This window comes from Erithacus rubecula (genome assembly GCF_903797595.1).
Source record: "Erithacus rubecula genome assembly, chromosome: 3".
Lineage (NCBI taxonomy): Eukaryota > Metazoa > Chordata > Aves > Passeriformes > Muscicapidae > Erithacus > Erithacus rubecula.
In genome coordinates, this window is record NC_136689.1 from 79,979,418 (window position 1) to 80,003,804 (window position 24,387).

Consider the following 24,387-nt stretch of genomic DNA (forward strand, 5'->3'; position numbering starts at 1 on the left):
CAATTGTTTGCTATTGCATCAGGTCTGAATAAAACATGCCTCCTGCAGAAATTTCAGTTTTGAATTGTTTCCCTGCACAAATTTTGATATGATTTTTTCATTATTAGAATAACTCCAGTAGAGATATAGTCTAAAAATATTCCTGATTATGGGAGCTGCAGTATTTTAGACCAAGTACTTTGTTTGTATTACGGTAATACTTGCAAAAATTCTGAAAGTTAAAGTGGGTCAGAATGTCCTTGTCTGTCACAGTGAAATCTGGGCCCTGCTGAAGTTGTTTCCTCTGTTAAATGTCTGAGTTCTCTGAGCAATTCCAAGAGGCTTCTTCCAGAGTGCTGTACATAGTGTTTTCAAAGGCCACTCAGCAAACTGAGCTGCTGCATGACAGAGGTCATCTGCAGCCCAGCGATGGACAGCTGCTTTTTAAAAGTTCCCTTTCTGGAAAGCTACTAACCAGTGGGAAGTGTTTGAGGACATCTGGTTTGAATAAATAATTCTTTTTTCCATTGTTGTATTTAATCTGTCTAGTTCGAAATACTAAGGTAATTAGCATTAAATCTCACGTGCAATGTCATGGGAAATGGTAGAGCAAACATTCAGGTTTTATTGCTGCCCTGCCCTTTCACCAGTTTTTCACCAAACAGAACAAAAGTACTGTGGGTTGTAGCCTTGTCTGCATTGGCTTCAATCTTGAAACGTTGCAACTTGAGTCAATAGGTTGAATTCAATGGCTTGAATTATGACAACTTTGAGTATTGATTTACACTTCTAGAAATAAAAGGAACCAACCTCAGTAAGTGTGCTGCTTATTGTAATAAGAGAGTATATTCTAGTGCACAAGATGTATGTGATAATTGTTTGCCTGTGTGTCCACAAATACATTATTTCTCTTGGCCAAGTCTGACATGGAAATATAGATACATATGAAATTAATTGGGAATTTTTTTGCAATTCTGACAGTCTGTACTTCTATTATTGTGCCTTCAAGAGTACAAAAAGAAAGTGCAAATAGGCTTCCATTTAGTAGCCACATTCTGTGCTTGTTTTTCAACTCTTCCTTTACTTGCCTCCCCTTCTATGTGACAATTCATTGCAGGTGCATCACTGCAGGGGAGATAGTACTGCAATAAAAGGATATCTATTTGCAAAATTACCTCCTGGAAATTGAAATTAGCATAGCAGTTAGTGTTGCAAGTTAACCTTGCAGAAACTCAAAATCAGAGACTTATGGTTTTCAAATCTGCAGTAATTTTACTTCCTTATACATGATAGTCTAGCTATCTGACCTGAAAAATTTGTCTTTTTTTTGTTTCCAAAGAATATTCCCACCTCAAAATTATGAAGTTGCCCTGGCTACAGTGGAATTTGCCACACAAGTCTAAAAAATACTTGGTTTAATTCCAACTTCTTTTTCAGTATGATTTAAACTGGCAGAAAATCCCAACTAGGATTAAGAGATATAAATTATGGCAAAGCAGAAATAAACATGAAAATGTAACAAAAGAGATTGCTTTAAGTATCACAAATGTAGGAACAAGTGAAACCCTCTATTGATCAATTATTGGAACAGTGCATTCAGCAGTGTGTCCTGTTCTTCCACCAGGCCATGACTAGCTTAAGTTGGCTAAGGTTAGTTATTCCTTAGGTTAAGAATAGCTCTGGCCATTCACCAGTCTACCTTGGCTGTCAGGCTAGCAACTGTATTTGGCTCTCCATGGTGTCTGTAGGGTGAAGGACAGGAAGATAGCACCATTGTTTCTCATTTCTTTATGCTCATGTACTCTGTGTGTTCTTATGGCTGGAGAAGGCAAAGAAACAGAGTATTTTGCACTAGAAAATTAATTTCCTTCATTGAAAGTAATGATAGTGCTATTATAACCTGGAAGGGTTGCATTCCCAAATAAAATATAGACTCAGTCAAGTTTCTGCTATGACTATATTCCTGCCCATTTCCATGCTAGTAAAAACAATAAAAGGTGTTTTGACACCAGCTCACACTTGAGCAGAAAAAAGGATGATGTTTTTTCCTAGCTGCTATGGTAGCTATTGTTCATTGTATGAGCTGCAGTGCCTTGGCAGCCCAGCCTAAAGTCGTGCCCTGTTGTTCCAGACACCCTACAGACTAATAGAAAGAATAAAAACCCCAGGTCCTTACCACCTTTGACAGCTTGCAGTCTAGTTTTAAGACTGAATGCAATGAGTAGATAAAACAGACAAATAGGTTTGGGAAGACAAAAGTATAAGGCAGGTCCATAAATTAAAAGCAGAGGTCTCACTTCACTGTCTTTCTTACAATTTTATTTACTTGCTAAATGCCATTTGGACTTTCCTGCTTCCTCAAATTTACACTTAGAGCGTGACTGTGATGCACATCTCTTTTAAAGTTTTTTCCACTACCATATATACAGTGCTGTTGCATAGTGTGGCACTTCTGCTTTTGGAAAATTTTCTGTTATTTGATATGAGTGATGACAAAGCATAATGCTTTTTTTTCTTGCATTGGTATGCAATTGAACAATCTTGCATTAAATAGAGGGTTAAGATAGGAAATTATGTAGGTATGTGAGTATTAGTTTTATATTAATTAAAGAGGCCGGTTTACCTTGTTTCTGCCTTGAATGAGCATTTCAGATACCTAAATTAATATTTCATATAATAGAATTATAATGTCTGTAAGTAGTTGTGATTGTAAACATTAAAAGGAAAGGGAAACTAGGATCTAATTTTTAGTTTTAATCTACTTTGTATAATTGAAGAAATATCAATGGTGTTAATAACTTCATCTGTTATTAATACCTCTAGTATGCTCTTGCTTTGAAAAAATGGAAGTTCTTGCAATTAAAAGATGATATTCAGAATGTGACCGAAGTTATGTTATGCCTTGAGAAAAAATTAAGACCTTGGGTTGTATTCTTTTTTACACTTAAAATCTGTTCTGACTATTTTGTAGATCTTTGCAGCAGCATAGTGTGATGGTGGTTGGCTTTTGAAAAAGTAAATTCAGGTAGGGACTCTGATCAAGTGCATTCAGTAAACTACAAAAGTTGGGGAGTTTGGGAGATAGGAATAGTCATTTGCTGCATTTAATGAGCTCTTAAGAATGTAGGTGATGTATTCTATTCAGGTTATTTTGAAAGCTATTTTGTTGTATATCCTAATGTATTCTCTTCAGTTGAGTTATTAAGTACTCAAAAATTAGTCCTGATTTTAATTATTCCCCAGTCTGCTAGTTACCTATCCCAAAACTATCCTGTGGTAGGGTTAAAGTCCAAGTGGGGTAGAGTATTTTAGATTGGTGCTTGAAGTGTTTGAATGAGTCATATTTAATGGGAAACTGTAAGCTGAAAATTCCTTATTTTAGCAGTTCATTTCCTCCTCTTCCAACACAATAATAAAAAAGAGTGGAGCTCCTATTTTGGTTAACAAATTTGCAGAATCAGAATCACAGAATCATTTAGGTAGGCAAAAGCCTCTGAGATAATCAAATCCAACCTATGACCTAACACCACCATATCAATTAGACAATTGCACTGAGTGCCACATTCAATCTTTTCTTAAACATCTCCGGGGGCAGTCACTCCACAACCTCCCTGGGCAGCCCATTCCAACTTTGCATCACACTTTCTATAAAAAAATTCTTCCTAATGTCCAACTTAAACCTCCCCAAGTGCAGCCTAAGACTCCTCTTGTCCAGTTGCTGGTTTCCTGGAAGAAGAGACTGACCCCACGTGGCTACAGCCTCCTTTCAGGGAGTTGTAGAGAGGGATAAGGTCACCCCTGAGCCTCCTTTTCTGCAGGCTAAACAACCACAGCTCCCTCAACCACTTCCCATAAACTTGTGCTCCAGGTCCCTCCTCAGATTCATTGTCCTTCTCTGGACGTGTATTTTCCATTGCCATTTAATTATGTGCCTTATGTTATCTATACAATGTGTTTACTCCCTACAACAAACCTGAATGAAAATCTCGGATGCTAAGAGTGATGTCCAGGATCAAATTCTCTTGCTTGGATACACCCCTGTCACTGCTTGGGTAACAATGCAGCAAGTAAGAGTAAAGAAAATTTTTTTATGGATGAAGGCTTTTTGCTCTCTTACACCTGGATGTTTTAACTTTTCCTTTAGCAGAAACTCACTTTAAGCTTCTGTTGTTCATTTAACTAGTGAAAGTCAGATATATCTCCTCTCCAACATGTCAAATATGAGGGTACTCTAAAGTGTTGCTCCCTCTGAGATTTAAGTGCAATTGTATTCTACCAGTTCTTCAGCCCCTTACATATTGCTCGGAGTAAATAATTCCTACTCTGTTTAAGCCTGACATGAGGATGTATTTCTTCTAAATACAGTGATAAGTTTGAAAGGAGTTTGGCACATTCTTTTCCTAAGCTTTTTGCATGCAAATGAAATTTTGCAGCCATTATTCTAGGAAATAAATAACAAAGAGCTTAAAGAGGTCCTTTATGAATTTGCTGGTAGTTTTTCTAGGGACAGGTTTTCAGATTGTGAGATTTGGGGATTGGTGTTTCTTCAGTAAGAGTATGCAGCACATTTTTCTGGTTATGCTGGTAGTTTTTTGATTTTTCAATAGAAATCAGATGTACTGTTCACACTATCCTTTCAGTAGTCTTCAGTGTGATAAAATATCTAGTGTGTCAGATCTTGAACAAGAATAATATCTTAGATAAAGGAAGAAAATCTAATGAGTCAACTTCTGGCTTGAGGAAAAGGGCTTGGGAGATCTGAGCTGTGAAGAGGGTTCCTTACAAGCATGGGCAGTGACAGAAAGCAATTCCTTGGCTCTAAAATATGTCAGTTCTACTGATAAGCTCTACATTTGCCTAAATATCTATTACTCTGTCTCAAAGGTCTTCAGACCCATGCAGAATCCTATTTTGGGATCTGTAAAGCTAATGGAATGTGAAGCTAAATTTTAAATTAAAACTTTACAGGTGTTCCCTTCAAAAATATTATTTAATTGGATTAATCAATATGTATGGAGTAGGGAGAAACTCTTAGACAGGAAATTCTTAAGATGGAAACAATTTGAATGAACTTTTTTAGAAGAAATGTTCACAATGCCTAAAATTAAGAATAACCTGAGGGGAGAAATAGGAAGATTAATATCTAAAAATGCCCCAAGGGAAACTTCTCTTATGAAATTTCCCCCAAAATAAATATTTTTCTGATGAGCTTTGGATAGAGAGAACTCATTATTATATATATACAAGAATAAGTCATAGTAACTTTATAATTGCTTCTGCTCCTAATTCTAGAGTAGTCTATAAGCAAGGATTTTGATTATTTTTTTTCTGGATTTTAGGACTTGTTCTGTTTCCCTCTGCTGTTATTATATGTGTTGGAAACTAGCAAAAGTCTTGTCGGTAATACAAAGGAGTCTGGATGAATTGGGAAGTACAAGTTAATTGTGAACATAATTGCACTTCTGGTGTATAATTGCAATTGTAAGTCAAGCAAGACAGCTTTTAACACTTGGGTCAGGTTTTTAATTCTGTGATCTAAATTATTAATGAGGATATTTTCATAAGCTTTCTGCATAAAAATTGACTTCATAACAGAGAGGTCAGCTGGACTTGTTTCTAGCCTTTATGGCTCTCAGTGATAATCAGAGGCTGTTTCCCCATAAACGTATGCTGTTTTTATACATCCTGACATACACACCAGACATAGGTAGGGAATAACTTACAAGCTTTATGAAGCAAAAATTAATTCCGTAGGTTCCAGCTGAAAGAGTGGTTTAATACCTTGGGAATCTTGAAAGCCATATTGAGTCTATTATGGGAAGCCCAATGCAGGCTACTGTTCAGTGTGGCTGCAGTCAGATGAAGTGGGATGATGCATATAGAAAACAAGTTGGTCAGTACAAGAATGTATAATACTATGGTATAAATCAGTAGTGTTTCCCCATCTGATAGCTGCATTGAACATGTTATATCTTGAGACTGATACAGTGTTGATGTAAGAGGACTTGAGACAAGTATTGAGGTTGATTAGGACTATAAAGATTTTTATAAGAGGAGACTGAAAGGTTGAGATTATTCATGTAGAAGATGGATTGAAAACTTCTATAACCTGTCTCCTAAAGCAAGATTTAAGAGCCCATCCAGTATCATCAAATAGAATAAATTCAAAACAAATAAACCAGAATTTTTTCTGCACCTGAAATACACAAAAAAAAAGTCAGAATTCAAGGTCACAAAGATGGAATTTTAAGATAATTCAGAAAGAAATTTGGCACCCTTTTCAATTGGAATTTTAAACAGTAAATATATGGGTTCTAGAAAAGATAAATCACTTTAAAAAAAAAAGTGCCCGAGTCAAACAGTCAAACGTATACTTCCGCTATAATGGTTTATTGCATCTTCCTGGGACATGTCTTGGCTCACTGGCATTATGAATATTGAGTAAGAGTCAGGATATTGGACAAAATGGACAATTATTTATATTCATGGTGACAGTCTCTCTTCCTTTGGCAATCTGAATTAAGTTGTTATAATTTTCCTCTGCTCTGCTTGTCAAGAAAAAACAATGAATGGCAGTGCTTATTTCCTGTTCTGTCCCCAGAAAGCAGATGTCATAGTTGCCTTTCAGAGATTTAAAGGGTCAAATATTTTGAAGCCTCTTTCAATTACATCTCATGCTAATGATCTATAAGCAGGTCTGGGACTACAGAAAATACCTAATTCTGTGCTTGTTTTCTGGCACTTTGCTACTTTGATAAATGGGAGATGGTATGCATTACAATTTCAGGGATGCTGAGCTGGTAGCACTTACTGGATATATTTTATTCTAAAAACACTCATACCTTGAAATTTGTCTTCCTCTGAGTGTCATTGTGACAGCTATTGAGAGTGTTAACATGATAACATAAAGAACTTAATACATTTCTAAGGAGTTATTTAAAAAAAAAAAATTCTTAAGAATAACATCGCTTCCTCCTATTCCAATTTGCAGAACAAAAAATTCCAAGCCTAAAATGTAACCCTTCTTGATTGGGGCACTTGAATTCTAAATTAGAATCTGAATTCTGAAGGTACTTTTTCTCTCCATAGAAATTCAAAACCTTAAGTCCTGTTTATGTTAGCTGTCAAATTAGCAAGCTATGGCTGTGACTAGAATGTCTTAGAGAGAATTTCTGTTCTATGGGATTTACCAGGGAAAAGCAAAATAAGTTAAAGGAATAATAAAGGAGTTAAAGGAATAAATGCTGGAATTTCCCCTCAAGCTCTCCCCCCAAAATAAGCCCCAAATTAATTAGAGTTAATTAAAGTCTGTTAAAATCAGAGAATATTAATGTTGAAAATGCAGATCAAGCAGGTCAAGAGCAGGTTACTTAGTAGCATGTCCAGGCTGGTCTTGAAGTTTGTTGTCTTCACGGTGAAATTTATTTTTCTGATTTATGGTATCAGAATTTCCCAGGTACCAGCTGGTGCCAGTTGCAGCTTATCCTTTCTTTGAGCAGAGATTTTGCTCCCTGAAGACACTAGGGTTCTTAGGTGTTCCCAGAGAGCTGCTGCTGCTGCCAGGAGGGTCTCCTTGTCCCCAGTACCTGATATAAAGATGTCTCCAAACAGGGTGGATCCCCTCCAGGTGCAGGCATGCACACCTCTGTGTTACAAGGTGCTGTTAGCCAGTGTTTTGCTCATCTTTGTCCCCGAGGGACACCCGACTAACCAGCTGCTCCTCAGCTGGATCCTGCATCCCTGTTCGCAGCCTGCAGGGCAGTGCCTGTCAGTCCAGCCAGTGGTCCTCCACACCCCATTTGACTGTGGGAGACCACGTCACAGGCTTTGTTAAACCAAAATAAACTGCACACACTGCTCATCCTTCATTCACAAAAACCAGCCCTGTACTCGTGCTGAGCTCTCAGGTGACACAGTTCAAATGAATCGTGTTTATTCCTGATCATTTCTGGACTTTCATATCCTGTTTTTTCATATCCCATTTCATATCCTTTATTTTCTGGAGAATTTGACCCTCCCAGGGACTGAGGGTGATTAACCAATATTTACCTTGAGTAATGAGTGCAAAATTTGAGCTGTTTTTTTCAATGACCATGGCCAGAAGTTTGGTTTATTATCTGATTAATTTTTTCTCCTTGTTTGCCTCACTTCTTGGCTAAAAATGCTCTATTAGAACAAAGAAAAGGATCTGAGATTAAAATTCTATTAACTCAGAAAAAAGATTTTTTAAGAGAAGGACAATTAATTTAAAGTTACTTGAGGACTTCCATACATGTATATGTTTAAACAGGGAATGTGGAAATGCTGGTTAGAGTGTTTTCAATACTCAGAAGGGAAGGTAATAAGAGGCAAATCACAAGTGTTCATAAAATATAGCATGACTTTGAGCACTGTAATAAACAGGCTGTTCAGTCTTGCTACGGTACAAATACCTGTGGTAGTAAATCTGCCAGATACTGCTGTGTTGTGAGGAAGGAAAGGGGTTGAAGGACATCCAATTGTACAAGGCCACAGGCAAGAGAGTTAGATAAGAACCTGCACATACCTAGAAGGCATTAGGGGCTAAAATGCAGGCAGAGTGTGTGATTCAAAAGTGTCTCATGGAGAATGATAAAATAAAATTAAGAGAGTGTTTATCGGGAAACTGATTGATTTGTGAGATGTTAATAAGCTGTGGACACACTCCCGTGTGAATCTGAAGGAGAGCCCATGAGCTCTGAAAAATGAATTGACTAACAAACATGAAAATTTTATCATTCCCATATGAGCAGGGAAATGAAGGGAATGCTTTTATGAGAATCCATGTATCTAGCAAATGTGATGCTCTGAAGAGGATCCATTGAAATTCTGTGGAAAGTTGTTGCTGATTTCAGTCAAGGTAGATCAAGACCTAAGTGGTGATACAGGCCATGTTTGTCAGAGTCATTTGTCCAGGAATAAAGCTGGTAATGCATACAGAATGGTTGAACCAGTGCAGTGCCATAGGGAATATCTAGGGAAGATATTCAATAAGCCAATAGCTATGCATGGGAAGCTGTAGAGATGTGTTAACAGATGATCTGTTTTCCCTCATAGGAAGAGTTAGTTAATTGGTTATACTTGGACGTGATGCAGTGTGAGGCTATCCTATTCCATCCAGGAGAACATGCTAGGCTCATGTAGTTTGATTTTATTAGATTTAAAAGACAGTTGTACTCTATATTTGACACTGTACCATGTGAAAGTTCAGTTTGGTTTTCCTTGTTTGTCAAGAGGCTGTTTCTTGGTCTCACTTAGGTATTTCCCTCGCGGGAGCCTCGAGTGTGCGTGGAGCCCGCCTTGTTCTCTCACAGATTTTTGCCCTTCTGGTGAAGAGGTTTCACCACACAAGGCGAGACTGGAGAGGAAGCCTGTCAAACGTGCTGCTGCCTGTGCTCTTTGTGGCATTGGCAATGGCCTTGTTCAGTGTGAAGCCGCTGGCCATCGATTATCCTCCTCTCAAGCTGACACCAAGACTTTACGACAGCGCAGAATCCTTCTTCAGGTAAAGGCCTCATCCATCATCATCAATATACAGGGTTCTGGGACCTTTACCCTTGAGTTCTCATATTTTAAAGACTATTTGTATTCTATAAAGTGTAATAGGCTGCTTTTACAATAGTTATGTGGGGTTCTTTTTTAGATGTTTGGTACATTTTTATAGATCATGATAAGGGTAAGATAAAATTAGAAAAGCTTTATGTGAAGGATTTTTTGGAGGAAAGGGCAAAGACTTTGGAGAAGATTGAACTCAAATTAATACTAGCCATGACCATTTATGAGTAAATGAACAAGTGTATTTGAACAAGCCTTTGCATGCTTAATTTAAAAAAATTGGTTAGGTCTGAAGGAATTTTCTCAAAACAATTCTTGTGTTTAAAATGCCACATAGTATATACAAAGCCCGCTGCTCTTCTTACTCAAACTTATTTCTATATGTTCAGCCTTAAAACCAACTAGATTGATTATTTATTTATCTATTTTAAATGTGCAGTATCTATAGAATTAATCTGTATAGAGTGCTAATCACACATACAGGTTACTTTCTCTACTATGTAAATATACAGATGAACAAAACAAGATGCTGTTAGAATTTATAAATATAATATAAATTTATTTTACAAAATAAAAACACTTTAGCAATGCCAACCCCTAGGAATACATGATTATGAGGAGAAGAATGCCCATGGGTAGATGCTGAGATTTTTTTTTAGCCATGATTGTAATTAATTTTCATTACGTGTTTACATAGGTTTTTTTTAAAGAGATTATTTAGGTATGTTTCCTATGCATGGATCTTATAGTCCATTCATTTCTTGTAAAATAAACAGGATCTTGAGACTGAAGGTTAATAGTTAGACACATTGCTATGTTTTTATTTTGTTTTTATTTATTTTTATTTTCTTTTCCTTTCACTCCTTATGCTGCTATGGCCCTCTTTGTACAGCACTGAAGATGATAACCTAGGAAAACTTTCTCAGGTTCTGCTGGGTTATTTCTCTGATTGGGACCACACATGCATACATTTACAACACAGGTAATTTTAACTAATGTAACTATTTCCTTAATTTAAATATTGATAATTTCTTTCTTTTATTTTTTTTTCTTTTATTTTTTTTCTTTTTTTTTTTTCCTTTCTGTGTAATGGATTATCTTAGGCTATTTTTTGGCAGCATGGAATTAGTGACAAATTGGTTCTGATAAAGGAGCTGGCATCCAGGTTAAGAGCAAAGTAGGCATTATTGCTAAAGGTCTGATCCATACAGCTTTAAAATCAGTGGCAGTTTTCTGATTAATTTCAGTAGGATTTTGATCAAGCCTGGTGTCCAGATGAAGGATGAACAGACAATAAGGAAAAAAATTTGTTAGGAAGCATTCTAGATTTCCAAATTCAGGAATGAAATAATGACCATGCTTTAATAATTGCTGCAAAACAAGACATGAAGCTTATTTGATCCTATATATAAATATATATATATATATTTAATAAATCAACTTTGATAATAATGAATAAAATTTGTATCACTCCACACATAGCTGCTGCTGTGATCAAATACTAAGAAAGTGTTCAGCATGCCAGATCTGCTCATTACTCTCTGCATTTCTTCTGTTAAGTGACATATTTTTTTTTGTTTGCTAGTTATAATTTTATTATGTTTATTCCCATTAGAAAAAATAATTCATGCTGGCAGATGGAATTTATGTCACCTCAGGATTCATGTAGATGTGTGTCTGAACAGGAGGTAAGCAATTTTTTATTTACTTATATATGCAAAAAAAGTTGTGTGTGTATATTGCTTCTAATTCCTTGGGTGCTATTTGTGAAGGGCTGGTGAAAGTGATGAGGAAATAAATCCTCACAGATCTGCTTTTTTATGACTGGAGATTTATTTAACCTAATGAAATTGTGCACAATTTTCTTATTTATGTATATGAACACATACGTGCACTAGAAATGCCTATGGATTTATCTGAAATTACAGGACCAGAGACAGCTGAACTATTTTCAGCAGATGCAACTTACTTCAAATATGTTATAGGACTCTGATTAAGAAAAACCATCATGTAAAAAAAAGGTTAAAACACAATGCTTCCATAACACCTGGAAGACTACCTACTTTCAAAGGGAAGGGCAGGTGAACCTGGCTGGTAGAACCCATCAGGGAATTTACACATGGATGAGATTTCATTGTTAGAGTTTGCATCTGGTTTGGATTTTGGATTTCAAATTATAACAGGCTTCAAGAAATGAAGGATTTTGAAAGACATAATGAATTTCTGACCCTCTTAACTAATGATTTTTCCTGCTGACTTGCTCTGAGTTGAGTAATAAACAAAAGTACGAAACTGTGTCTGAGGTGACAAATATATTTCCCCAAAAGGGAATATCCTACAAAAAAAGTTTCTTTTGTTTATAAATATATAATTATTCAGAATAAGAGTTGCATATGACATATAGCAATACAGTTTTGGAAAAAATGAGGAGGAAACTAGTTTTTACTTTTTTGGGCAAGGAAGAAGTTTGCCTCCAATAATAAGACTCATACTCTAAATGCAAATGGGAATTTTCACAGGGAAAGGTCTATTAGCTATGAAAGCTGAAAGGAGAGAAGTCACTTGACAGTAGAGGCAAGTCTTCAGTCTTTGAGAGCGAATTTTTATTTTCTGTAGGGTTGGGACATCAAATAAGTGTTAACATTTTTCAGTTGATTGGCATAAAGTACTTTGTAAAGCTTCTGAGATAATTGAATCTAATATCTGTCAGATTTTATTTGGTCATGAGAATGTCCCACTGAATCATTAGAAAACATCTTCCTTTTCTTCTTTGCAGCTCATCAATAAAATTTTTAGAAGCTTATAACATTAATTAGAATTTTGCTTTCATCTCATGTTTATCTGGAGCCTATTTTGTGTTTCTTCTCAGGAAAAACAAATAAAAAGCAGTCTTGCCTTTTTCATTGCTGTAAACATTCCTAGACTTATATACAAGTTTTGATGTTTTCAAAACAAACTAACTGACAGGGCTGCAAGAAAAATCAAAAGGATTTCTAATATGTAGGTGGCATAATCATTTGACTTGCCTTATAAACATAAAACTATTTGTAATTTATTGAAAATCAAAGCTGGGTAAGGCAAATACAGTTAAAAAGAAATGCTGTAAAATCTACATTAAAATCCACAAATAAGGCTAAATGTAGTGTCACTGTTTTTAAAAAGTGCTTTACTTATTTTATGTGTATATACTTTTTTCAGATGTGCCCAAGTTTCAATACCTCTGCTCCCTATATGAAGAATAAGAAAGGACATATTTTGTATAATCTTTCAGGGTTCCCTATAGAAGAATATTTAGTGAGATCCTCCAACAAAACCAGGTAACCTTAAAATGACTAGCCTTTGCTTATCCTTTGTGTACAAACCCCACAGTCCTTCCTGATCCAAAACATAGACTTTTGTCATGAGAATATAAAGGGTTGCTGTCTTTGGTGATTGTTATCAAGGTGTAGAGTTAGTCTGATATTCAAGGTACCATGAAAGACCCTCAGTGGTCTCAGAACTTCCTCCAGCAGCTGCATGATGATTACTTCTAGGCATGAGGGTTGTTCCAAAACTCTGGAGTTTCTTCTGTGCAGTGAGTTATTTCAGCATCTCAGAGATGCCTATCTAAACCAGGTGAACAATATAATTTCCATTCCTCAGAGACTCAGTCAAATTGAGGTGGATATGCTCCAATTAATATTTTCTTTGAAGTAAAGAGGGCTGGTATGCCCCTGGCAATGCATCACATTCTGTGATATCAGCAACAAGTTTTTCTGCTGTCTTTAGAAGTTTACTTGTGTGCCTTTACAACTCAACCATTGCTGATAATGTAAGTGGAAATATTAGACCACAGATGACTTTATTGAGGAGAAGGAAGTGTTAGCTACTTATGTATTAAAAGAAGGTGAATCTGATTTGATATAAATAAAGGTAAGCATCTTTGGATGAAAGAGTTGAACTAGTTTTAAGGAAAAATAAAGTTGTTTAAGATGTTTCTGGAAGTCAGTAATATCTCACTTGTTCACAACCCTTCCTGTTGCTCAAAGATTTCAGCTTTCAGAAAGCAAAAATTCTTATCTAAGGGAGTACCTGTGCTGGAAAAAAGCTGATACTATTTTCCTGATTAAAAACTACATTGTCCCCCTCCTTTTTAACAAGGAAGGAGTTTGTGAGGGGTGAAGTTTTACTTTCAGTTGAAAAATAAAGCATTAGTGTAGCTATCTCAGCTCTAGCCTTGAAAGAAAACTGCAGAGCTTAAGGCAGATAACTTTTTGTTACTTTAATTTCTACTACCAGATATGGTGGTTGGTCTTTTGGAAGGGTGAAAGCATTTGAACTTCAAGATAAAAAATTGAATAGCACCAATTCTCAGCCTCTGGCTAAGGTAAGAGTTGCATGTATGTGTGCCATCTGTATGTATGTATTGATTCCTTTTTCAGGCTTCAGACATCAGAGCACCTAGCAAATAATAAATCACTACATGAAATCCTTGCACTTGAATAATTGAAAAAAATCCTCTGTCTTGTAGTCTCTCTGCTCATAATTCTTGAAGTATTCTCTTGTGTTTGAGATACAGTTCTAAATATGTCAAATGATATACCTTTTTTTAAATTTTTCCAGTGAACTCATTTTAGAATCTGTCTAAAACTTCTTTTCAGATAACCAGTGAAATAACCTTTTTTGTTTGTTTTCTGCAAAAATCCGATGTCAGAATTGACCAAAGTGCATTGTACATCACAGTAATAGGTTGTTATTGATGCTTTTTTATGCCTAGAAGAGATACTTTGCTTCATTTCTTTCACTACCCTCCCCCTAAGAGCACAGACATCTTCTTGGGGCAGTTCCTTCTGCATAACAAATACATTATTCTTTTCTTGAAAGAATCTTTCAAAAATGTTCCAAGGAAATAAAATCCCTTGCATTGGAAGTGCTTGTTAGCCTCCAGGTCTCATCCCAAGTTTTCACAATATGGAGATACTCTACCTCTCCACTGCATACCAAAAGGCCTTAAGGAAAAGCCCTTGATTTCAGTCGTGCTTAGAATAATCCTTCTTCTTTGATTTTTGGGATCCATTCAAATGTAGATGCATTATAAGTAGAGGAGCAGTAGTCTTAGAGAAGTATTGATGCATATCAGTGAGAGGTCTCTGTTCTTGTATTTGAAACAAAAAAGATTTAAGAGGAAGCTGTGCATTTTTCAGATTAGGATATGAAAGATTATTTTGCCTTTATTTTTTTAATGTAAAGATAGATTTTATTTGCCCTTATTAAAAAAACCCAACCAAACAAACAATCAAAAAACCAAGGAACAGCATAAATAAGCTCCATCCCAAAATGCATTTTTAAACAAAGTGTTAGAAAAATCCACAGATTTTCTCCAGTCCAATGTAATTTCATGCTGTTTTGCAAAATCGCTTCCTGTTTCTAATGCCTTTTCCATATAATTTGTTATAAATCTCCCTATTTTATATACAAATCTGAGCATACATAGATTTTCCTGTTGGACATTTGTAATCTCTCTTCTAGTCCCATATATTTTATATCTTTGAACTCCAGTTTCATCATTCTTTCACGAGTAACCTGAAAGTTTTCAGCAAGACTTTTTTTTTTCTGACTTCCATTTTTCCTGTATTATCTTTAGTAATTTTTGACTTTTGTTTTGACATGCTTGCAGTGTGGTTTTTGTCAGGTCCCTTTTTTTAGTGTATTTGGTATAGAGCTCCACCTGCCATCAGGACAGGAATAAATTACAGTTATACTCTTAGTAAGTAAGCTTCATAGTTCAGACCAAAGCAAATAGTGGACTAAATTTATAAAGGGCACTGTATTATCTAAAGCATTTGCTGGAAATGTCTTTCAAGTGATGCAATGTCAAGTTATTGCATTAACCTTTCAGTAACTAATGACCAGATTTTTACTTTGACCTTTCAGGTTTGTTCATGAGACAGCGAATGTACCATTTACATAGCCTGATATGAAAGAAAATGAGAAATTTGCATTTGAAGAGAATTACTGTATGATTCACTTCATTTTAGAAAATTTCTGAATCTTTATGCATTGAAAAGCCAACAATTTTTCTTGTTCAAATTAAAAATATTTATTTAGTAAATATTTTACTGCACCTAATCATATACTGTGCTATATATGCTACATACATTGTATATGCATGCACATAAAGAATGTGTATATGTGCACACGAGTGAATAGATCTATGACATGACAAATATGGCTGATTAAAAACGCTGATTATTGCCATTCACTGATGATTGGTGCTATGTAGCAAAAGCACAACTTCTCAAATTTTTTGTATTTTCATGACTGTATATTATTTGGCTTCCTTAGGGCCAAAAAATTTTTCCTTAATAGTTTCATGGTTGCTGTTTCTTATAGCATAATGAAATATTGGAAGAAAATGTGGTAATTTTCAATACTGCCAAAAGGCAAATTGTACTGTTCACATGTCATTTGGAGGAGTACATTTTTCCATCCCAAAGGTTTGGACTTGAGGCTTTGCAGTACAGTAATTGTACAAGTGTCCAGAGGAAAAAATTACATCTTTCCAGTTTAATATCAATCATGACTCTGGCCCAGCAATACTTAGGGACTTCTCTGCTCCTTCTCACCCTTTTTTCTTGGTAGGCCATATGTTAGCTGAAATGTAAGTTTCAATTTATTCTGGAATATTAATGGCAAGTAGAAGATTATGAAATAATGTAAAACATGTCTCCACAGAACTTCAATCTGATGTGGTGAGGGATTGTGTTTTTCCTTGGGAAAGAATTTTCCTAGCTATGGATATAATATAAAATAAAAAATTGATTATATTACTGCATGTAGTTTTCTGCTCCTCAGCTCTTTTCTGCCCTCTGTCAATAATTACCTGTGTGGAGCAAAAGAAACATGAAAGATATTTCAGCAAGAGCTAATACATTTCATTTTTTTATATTTTACTTTTGTTAACAATTTTGAATAAAGAATAAGTCTTTAGAAAAAAAGACCTTAAATGTACCTTCTGATAAAGTGAACAACCTTAAATATCTCTTTTTCCAGTTTATAATAAATTAAATATCCATATTCAATTTGGTTATTTCCTCATGGTGTGATTCAGTTACATGATGCAGTTGGAGGATAATTCTAATTAACATGTTGGGTATTGAAATATATTGTTACACACAATGCTCTATTGTGATTAATTTGAATAGTGGTTACGTTACTATATTTCAGAGGTGTTCTCTGAACATTTATGACCTTTCCCCTGCCTGAATTAAATAAGGATGTGTTGCCAGAATTTTGCTTTGTTGTTGTTTTAATTGACTTTTTTTCCCAATACAACAGACACAATTGCAGTGGAGTTTCATTATATAAGTATATAAAACTTTTTACTCTGTGAAAACCTTACAAAAAAATGATAGAATTAGAGATGGGTGTGTGGAGATGTGAAAAAGACAAGTTACTCTTGATCACTTGTTTCTGTCTTTGTGCACTGGTTGCTGTTTGCACAGGAGGTCCTGCAGTGCAAAGATTTTCTGTTTTCCTCGGGAATCTTAGCTTCCCTTACACTACATTTTGTTAAAGACTGCTCTTGTTAAGTACTGAATGGGAGACCTACTTTGTGTAATGATTTGTGGGAGCTGAACTGGAGAAAACAAAGGAATTTCATGACTTTGCAAAGAGGGGAAGATGTTAGGGTTTTTTCTTTTTTCTTTAAATGTGGGGACATAAGAGTTTGAGACAGTGGAGTACCATTACATGGAAGACATCCAAGGGATCAGACCCAGACAATGTGGATTTATGAAAGGCAGGTCCTGCTTGACAACCTGACCTTCTATGACAAAATGATCTGCTTATCAGATGAGGGGAAGGTGTGGATGTCTGTCCAGACCTCAGTAAAGCATTTGACCCTGTCTCCTACAGCATGCTCCTTGAAAACCTGGCTTCTTGTGGCTTGGATGGCTTACTCTTTGATGGGTAAAAAACTGACTGTATGGCTGGGCAAGAGAGTTGTGATGCTAAATCCACTTGGTGGCTGGTCACTAGCAGTGTTCTCCAGGGCTCAGTATTGGGGCTGGTCTTACTTAGCATCCTTGTTGGGGATCTGGATGTGGGGATTAAATGCAGTAAATATGCAGATGACACTAATCTGTGTCTGCTTGAAGGTAGGAAGGCTTTTGAGAGAGATTTGGACAGAGTCATATGACTGAGAACAACTGCATGAGGTTCTTTAAGGTGAAATACTGTGTCCCAGCACAAGCGGCTTTTTTGTGGAAAAGTGGCTTGAGACCTTTTTGGCAATAAAGGGACCTAGAGTGCTGGGGGACCACCAGCTGAACATGAGCCAATGTGTGCCCAGGTAATGACATCTTGGCCTGTATCAAGAATAGTGTAGCCAGCAGGACCAGGACAGTAATTTCCCCCTTGTATTCAGCATTGGTGATGCTGTATGTCAATTACTGCATTTAGTTCTGGATACCTCATTTGAAAATAAGAATGAAGTGCTGACGTGTATCCTGAGAAGGGCAACAAGGCTTGTGAAGGGTCTAGGGAACATGTCCTATGAGAAACAGCTGAGGGAGGTGGGTTAGTTTTGTCTCAAGAACAGGAAGCTCAGGGGAACCTCATTCCTCTCTACAACTCTCTGAAAGAAGGCTGTAGTGAAGTGATTGATGTCTGGTCTTGTCTGCTATGCCTGCAGAGAGGACAAGAGGAAATTTTCTTGAGCTGTAACAGGTGAGATTCAGATTAGATATTAAAAAAATCGACTGTTATGGAGGTCAGGAATTGGAATAATTTTCCCAGGCAGTTGGTGGAGCCATACCTGGAGGTGTTTAAAAGGTGTTTGGATCTGATGTTTTGGATGATGTACTTTATTACAATGGTAAAGCTGGGTTAGTGGTTGGATTTGATGATGTTAAAGGTCTCCTCCAACCTTAATGATTTGATGATGCTGTTGAGATTTCAAGCAGTTGTTAATACTACATAAAGAAGAATAGAAAATGTTAAAGGTAATGCAGGCAAGAATAATGGCAGATCAAAATAGCTAATTTTTAAAAAAGTGACTAACAGAGCTTGTGGTGAAGATTCAAGGGTGACAGGCAGAGAAGAAATGACAGTGGACCTCAGACTGGTTCTTGGAATTATGATCTAGGATAAATGGGAGGAAATAAGAGAATCAGAGTATTGTAAACCTCACTTCACAAAAATGTGGAGATCCAAACAAGTAGGTAGTCAGGAGAATTAACCAGAAGTAAATGATTGTTAAGAAAGGGAAACAGAACTGAAGATTAGGCAGCCTGCACTGGGAAGTATAGAGGAGAATATGTCAGGAAAAAAAACAGTCAAAGTCTGGAACTGGGGTCCAAGTAAGGTTTGTAGTTGGATAGTGTAAGAAAAAAGAGGAAAAAAAAGGCAGAATTATCTGCAAGTAAATGAAAGCAGCATCAAAGGAAAGGCAAGAGAATCTTTAGGGAAATTTCTAAGATGTAACTGCATAGATGGCAATCCTAGAAATAATCTAAGAAAACTGAATTCTTAGAAGAGGAGTGTTAAGGCAATAAAGATATATATTAAATCCTGTTCATTTTGCATTATGATTCAGAACCTAAAGAGACAGTGAGAATTGCCCTACCTAGGATGTACAAAATGCAGAGTACAAACAGCTGATATCAAAGAGGGAAAGGTTAGGAGTTTTTAAGCTGTTCAAAAAGAAGGGAGAAGAAAGGATGCTATGATGTGCAAAATGGATAGTAATCAGATGGTTTTAAATGCCACTGGAACTGAAAATGAACATACATAATAATTTGACCTAATTTTCAGTATAGATAATATAGATTCAAAGGCACTAGGTTTAACAATGGGCAATGGGTGGTAAGAATAAATTTATAACTGCAGAGGAAACTCAAATCTCAGTACATTTGGTTTTCATATCAAGCTCTCAGCAATGGTTCTTGCAAGTGGAAGTGTAGGTTAAGAGTATTTTATCAAGCCAGGGTGAATCTGTGTGATCTGAAGATAAATTACATTGTACAACTGAATTGTTTACCTGTGTTCCTCAGAGAAACTGTCTTGGTAATTAAAGCCTTAAAGTTTGCCTGCATCAATTTCCTCCATGTTTAATTTCCTCCACTGTTGCTTGTTGAAGGTGGAGGCAGCTTTGTCTATGGAGCAGCTTCATACCTTGTAAACAGTTCCTCCTTGATTCTTTCTTTTCCACCTTCTAGAATATTCTGTTCCTAGATATTTTGTGTTGTGTGCCATATGCAGGTACTATTTAGAGAAGTCTCTCTGGAGTTTCAATGATTCTTCCAATTTTAGCAATTTACTCATATTTTTGTATTTTTAATCAAACTAGCAGGAGTTATTTTCATATTGTTCTCCCTCTATTTGTTCAACCACATGTGTGTAAAGGTAGAGGAACACTGTTCCATTAAATCAGAGAATCTCAATTTAGTAATAAATCAGAAAATCTCAGTTTAGTAATAAACATATGTGTACAGCTCCACCAATTGAAAACTGCTGCATACTGTTGAAAAACCTGTGTAAATCAACAGATTCTGTTCTGCCTGGTGGACTTTCTTCTATAAATAAATGTAGTGACAGAGGAATTAGACATCCTTCATATAACTCTTAAAGATATGTGAGCTTGCAGGTCAGCATCCAGGTTGAACTAAATTTTGATTGACAATTTCCATTCTTTCTTCCAGGTGTGGTATAACCAAAAAGGTTTCCATTCGCTGCCATCCTACTTAAATGAACTCAATAACTTCATTCTGTGGCTGAATTTACCTTCTAATGTGGATTGGAGACAGTACGGTAATAGTCTTTCTTTCTATTTATTAATATATTTTGGAAAGCAGTTTTTAAATAAACGATAATAATTTTAAGCATGAAAATCTTTCAGTTTACAGTAGCATTTCAGAGTCCCATTTTTTTGGAGGACTGAAAAGTGAAAATTTTAATTACACAGAAAGTTTGTGGAGAATGTAGATAAGTAAGTCAAAATTTGAATTTAAAGCTCAATATGCTGTATGAGGTCCTTAAAAAGATATTCCTGTGAAATAATTAAGTGCAAATTGGTTTGGTGTGTTAGTCCCTCTGAAATTACTGCTAGGGATTACTTAAATGGCATGACTAATGCACAACAGATTCTGGATTTATAACTTCTTTGGCACTTTGCTACATCTCCTTATATAAATATCCAAGGCAAATCCATATAAGCCTGTAAATTCACACAGCAATATGATGTTTCATAGCATCCTGTTACTCAAGGAACAGGAAAAGCTACTGTATCTTATTATTTATAAAAGTCTGTTAAAGTAAAAATTTTATGAACTGCCATCTAAAAGAATGACTAGAGCCAAAGACTCAGCTATTAACACAGATGAACTTTTAGTATGTGGAAATCTAGTTTGAAATCTGGCCTTGATTAACTTCAGAAGTTCAGGTTAACTTCTATTCATTCCAGTTCCTTTCATTCTTAAGATTCTGCTAAAAGGGAATTTGGTTTAGAGAAATTTAAAAAGAACTTATGACCAGTTTTTAAGAGTTCTAGTAAAGCAAGGATGGTTTTCTGTAATGGTAAATCTAAAAATAGAGATTCATTAAGAAAACTTCTGGAATATCCAAGAAAAAACAGCAGTGGTTTGCTTTCAAGATTCTGGGGTTTTATTTTTCTAAATGAATTATGAGAACGGATCAAAGGTAATGTGTTTACACAGAAACTTTGAATGAAATGAAATCAGATATTTTAATGAGAATTTTTAGTACAAATCAATTTTTAATCAACTTTCCCTACACTTCAAGAGTCATATTGATGCTAGCTTTTTCTCCATACCATTAGATATCCCATTCTGGAACTTAAATGTCTTTAAACTTTTTTATCTGTCATGGAGAATCAGGGTTTACTGTCCTGCCTACATTCAGAGAAAATGATAGCTATCCCAAAGATTCTGGGCATGATGTATTTTTTGATATTGCATGACACAGAAACACAGCAAGCACAACAGTGCTTAAGAAATACTTCAAGTCTTGTACTGACATCTGTACAAGTATGGGCTGGATTAATCTTGTGGCATGTTGGCTGCCTGCAGAAGTAGAGTTTAAGAACTAGAAAGTAATTCATTTATGTCTTCATCCTTTGGAGAAGTGCAATAAAGGTGGACTAATCATGCTCTTGAGGCATAATGCAGAGGGAGCTGTCACAGAAATCTTGGGAAGAGAGGTCAAGTTACCTACCTATATATGTGTATGTATGCATTAGTTTGTGTACTCTTATTTGTATATGTGTGTGCATGTATGTACACACATGCATACATATGTATTTTTGGTGGAGACCCATACATATGTAAATTTTATTTCTAAAAACTCCAGAACTTTCCAGTGCTATATGTGCCACTTGATCTCAGTCCACTTTGGCTCTTAACTTCCTCTTATTTAAGGATACTGTTCTAACAGAGAAGAACTATTCATACACTTTTGATATTCAAATTATTATATGCAATTTGCATATGTGCAGGTCCTGTAAGTCAGCAGTCAGAAGACCACATACTGTGTTCCAACACTGAAATCTATTACTTTTGATTTTTTTCTTCTTCCAAACTGTTTATAGGCAAGGTCAGTTCTAGAATATTGTTGGAAATTGCTCTGAGGGAGCTTGTTAAGATGTTGCAGAGACATGACTTTGTAGTTCTGCCTCACATTAATTACGTGTTACTTCACTGAACAATTTTTTGCCTGTCAACAGCACCAATGCTTCTGTATTGCTTTTAAGTGACATAACTTGGCCCTTTAAAGGGACTGTAAGGACAAAGAGTTTTTCTTCCATTACAAAAAAAACCAAAAACAAACAAAAAAAAACAAAAGCAAAAAATTACTTTACAACAAGAAGCTTACTACAATAGAGTAGAGCATTGCCATGGATGTAAACACAAGAGCAGCAATTATGATACTTAAGACATTGAAGCAAATTTGAGTGAGGTCAACAAGATCAACAGCTTAAGTGCTCACACAAAAGCTAAGAAACCCTTTCACTTTGCAGTTATTTCCTATGTTTATTTCTTGTACATGAACCCAGTTAAAGCTCTCCCAAGGTCATTGGAGGAGGGAGGAGTCATTACAGACCACATGCTGAGTTCTACCTGCTTTGCTCACAGGGACAGATCCAGTAACTTCCAGTGGAGATCAGCAGCACAGGTCCAAGTTTGTGGGAGGTTTTGATAATAGGGAGCTGAGCAGGAGGCCCATTGCTTTTGTCTAAAGTCTTTTCTGCAGCCATGAGGATACAGGCAATATAGACTTATGACTTGGTATGAAAGTTTGGAGAAAAAAAATGTTACCTGAGAGTATAAAGGACATATGCTGCCTTGCACTGGTTTTAATTGCACAGAAATCCACAGGGATTTGTTAATAAAGCTTTGAAAAAAATTGATTATTAATTTTTGTTCTGTCAATCCAAGTTACTGACTCTTCAACATGCAGCAGCATGAATTTATATTTATTTAGTGATTAAAAAAATCTGTCCTTTTTGCTATTGTATAATCTGATCTTCAAATACTTTCTTTGCAAGTAGAGACATTTCTCCTCACCCCTGTTTCTTAACAATTTGGCATTACCTGTAAATTTCTCACTGAGGATACTTGGAAAGTTAGAATGTTTGCTTCTTGTAATTTTCATGTAAAGAGTGGTATGTCTGTTGAAGAAAATGTGTATGCCCAGCTGGAGGTGCATATAACTTCATGAAGTAACAGAAATTGGCCCAGTCAGTTTGTGTCAGTTTATGGCAGTTAATGGGTGAGATGTCTCTTTTGGAACAGCAGTTCAGAAATACTTCTTGTATAAAAATGTGTATTAATTTTTTCTCTATATTGTGGATATCCACCCCATCTTCTTCATCGTATGAGTCGGTGATCCCATTGTGGGGAGAAAGTCATCTGTCTCAACTGTGGAGGAAATCAAATACATTCTGTTTTCTAGTGGGTTATAAATTCAGTAACAGTTGATGAAAATTAATGTGTCAATAAATTAATTTTAAAAAAGTTTGTAAGACACTTCAACAAAGAAAGTAAGATGTGCTGGATTTTTGTCAAAACCCTTCAGCTTTGACCAGTATTAGAGTTTATACAAGTGATGTTTTCTAATCTCTTCCTGAAATGCTGTATTCTTACACCTAAGTAATGTAATTCTGGGCAAATAAAAATGCAATAATGAAGAGGAATAAAAAACTAAAAGGTAATATTTTTTGCTTAAGCTTAGGATAGACATTTTGATCAAGTAAAAATGTTATTTTTCACATTAAATGGTAAACATTAAGTCACAATGTGTTTCTCATCCTGGAGAATAGGAGAAGGTCCATGATCTCCCTCTTAGATTAAGGCTACATAAAGAAAAAAGGAGTGGTTGTCATCTATAATGACATCTGTAAAGTAGAACAGAAAAAAAAAAAATTCTTACATCATTGTTCAAAGAATAAAAATGTAGAGCCTTTTGCAATGCAGCTGCCCCATCATAGGATTTCTATTGAAGTCATAGATTTTTTAAAAAAAAACTTTTATACTAGGACTCATTGCAAGCTTTCATGTAGCATCCCCATTTATTTCAGATTCAATTCTTCAAAAGAACAGAAGAGATCAAGGGAGTAACTTTCAGATGAATTTTGGTGGAATATGGCTGTAAAGTTTCCTGAATGCTTTGCAAATTATAACTTTGAACTTTTTTTAAAAGGAAATTGTGTAATGGCCTTTGGGTGGGATCTCCTTAGCCATGTCTAGTTTCTAGAGAAACTAAAATAGAAACCATTAATGATGGTGCTGTCTGTGAATTTCTCCATGTTATATAAATTGTAATTTTCAGTTAATAGTA

General features: G+C 35.7%; 1 protein-coding gene across 1 annotated transcript in view; it reads left to right on the forward strand.

The window, feature by feature from the left end:
* Positions 1-24,387, forward strand: part of ABCA13 (ATP binding cassette subfamily A member 13) — a gene marked incomplete at its 5' end in the record, with an annotated part of 166,003 nt that overhangs the window by 87,186 nt on the left and 54,430 nt on the right. The window contains 6 exons of the mRNA XM_079299367.1: positions 9,256-9,502; positions 10,445-10,534; positions 11,168-11,240; positions 12,751-12,869; positions 13,831-13,918; positions 20,235-20,343. Of these exons, the coding sequence (XP_079155493.1) occupies positions 9,256-9,502; positions 10,445-10,534; positions 11,168-11,240; positions 12,751-12,869; positions 13,831-13,918; positions 20,235-20,343 (726 nt within the window). The remainder of the gene's footprint in view (positions 1-9,255; positions 9,503-10,444; positions 10,535-11,167; positions 11,241-12,750; positions 12,870-13,830; positions 13,919-20,234; positions 20,344-24,387) is intronic.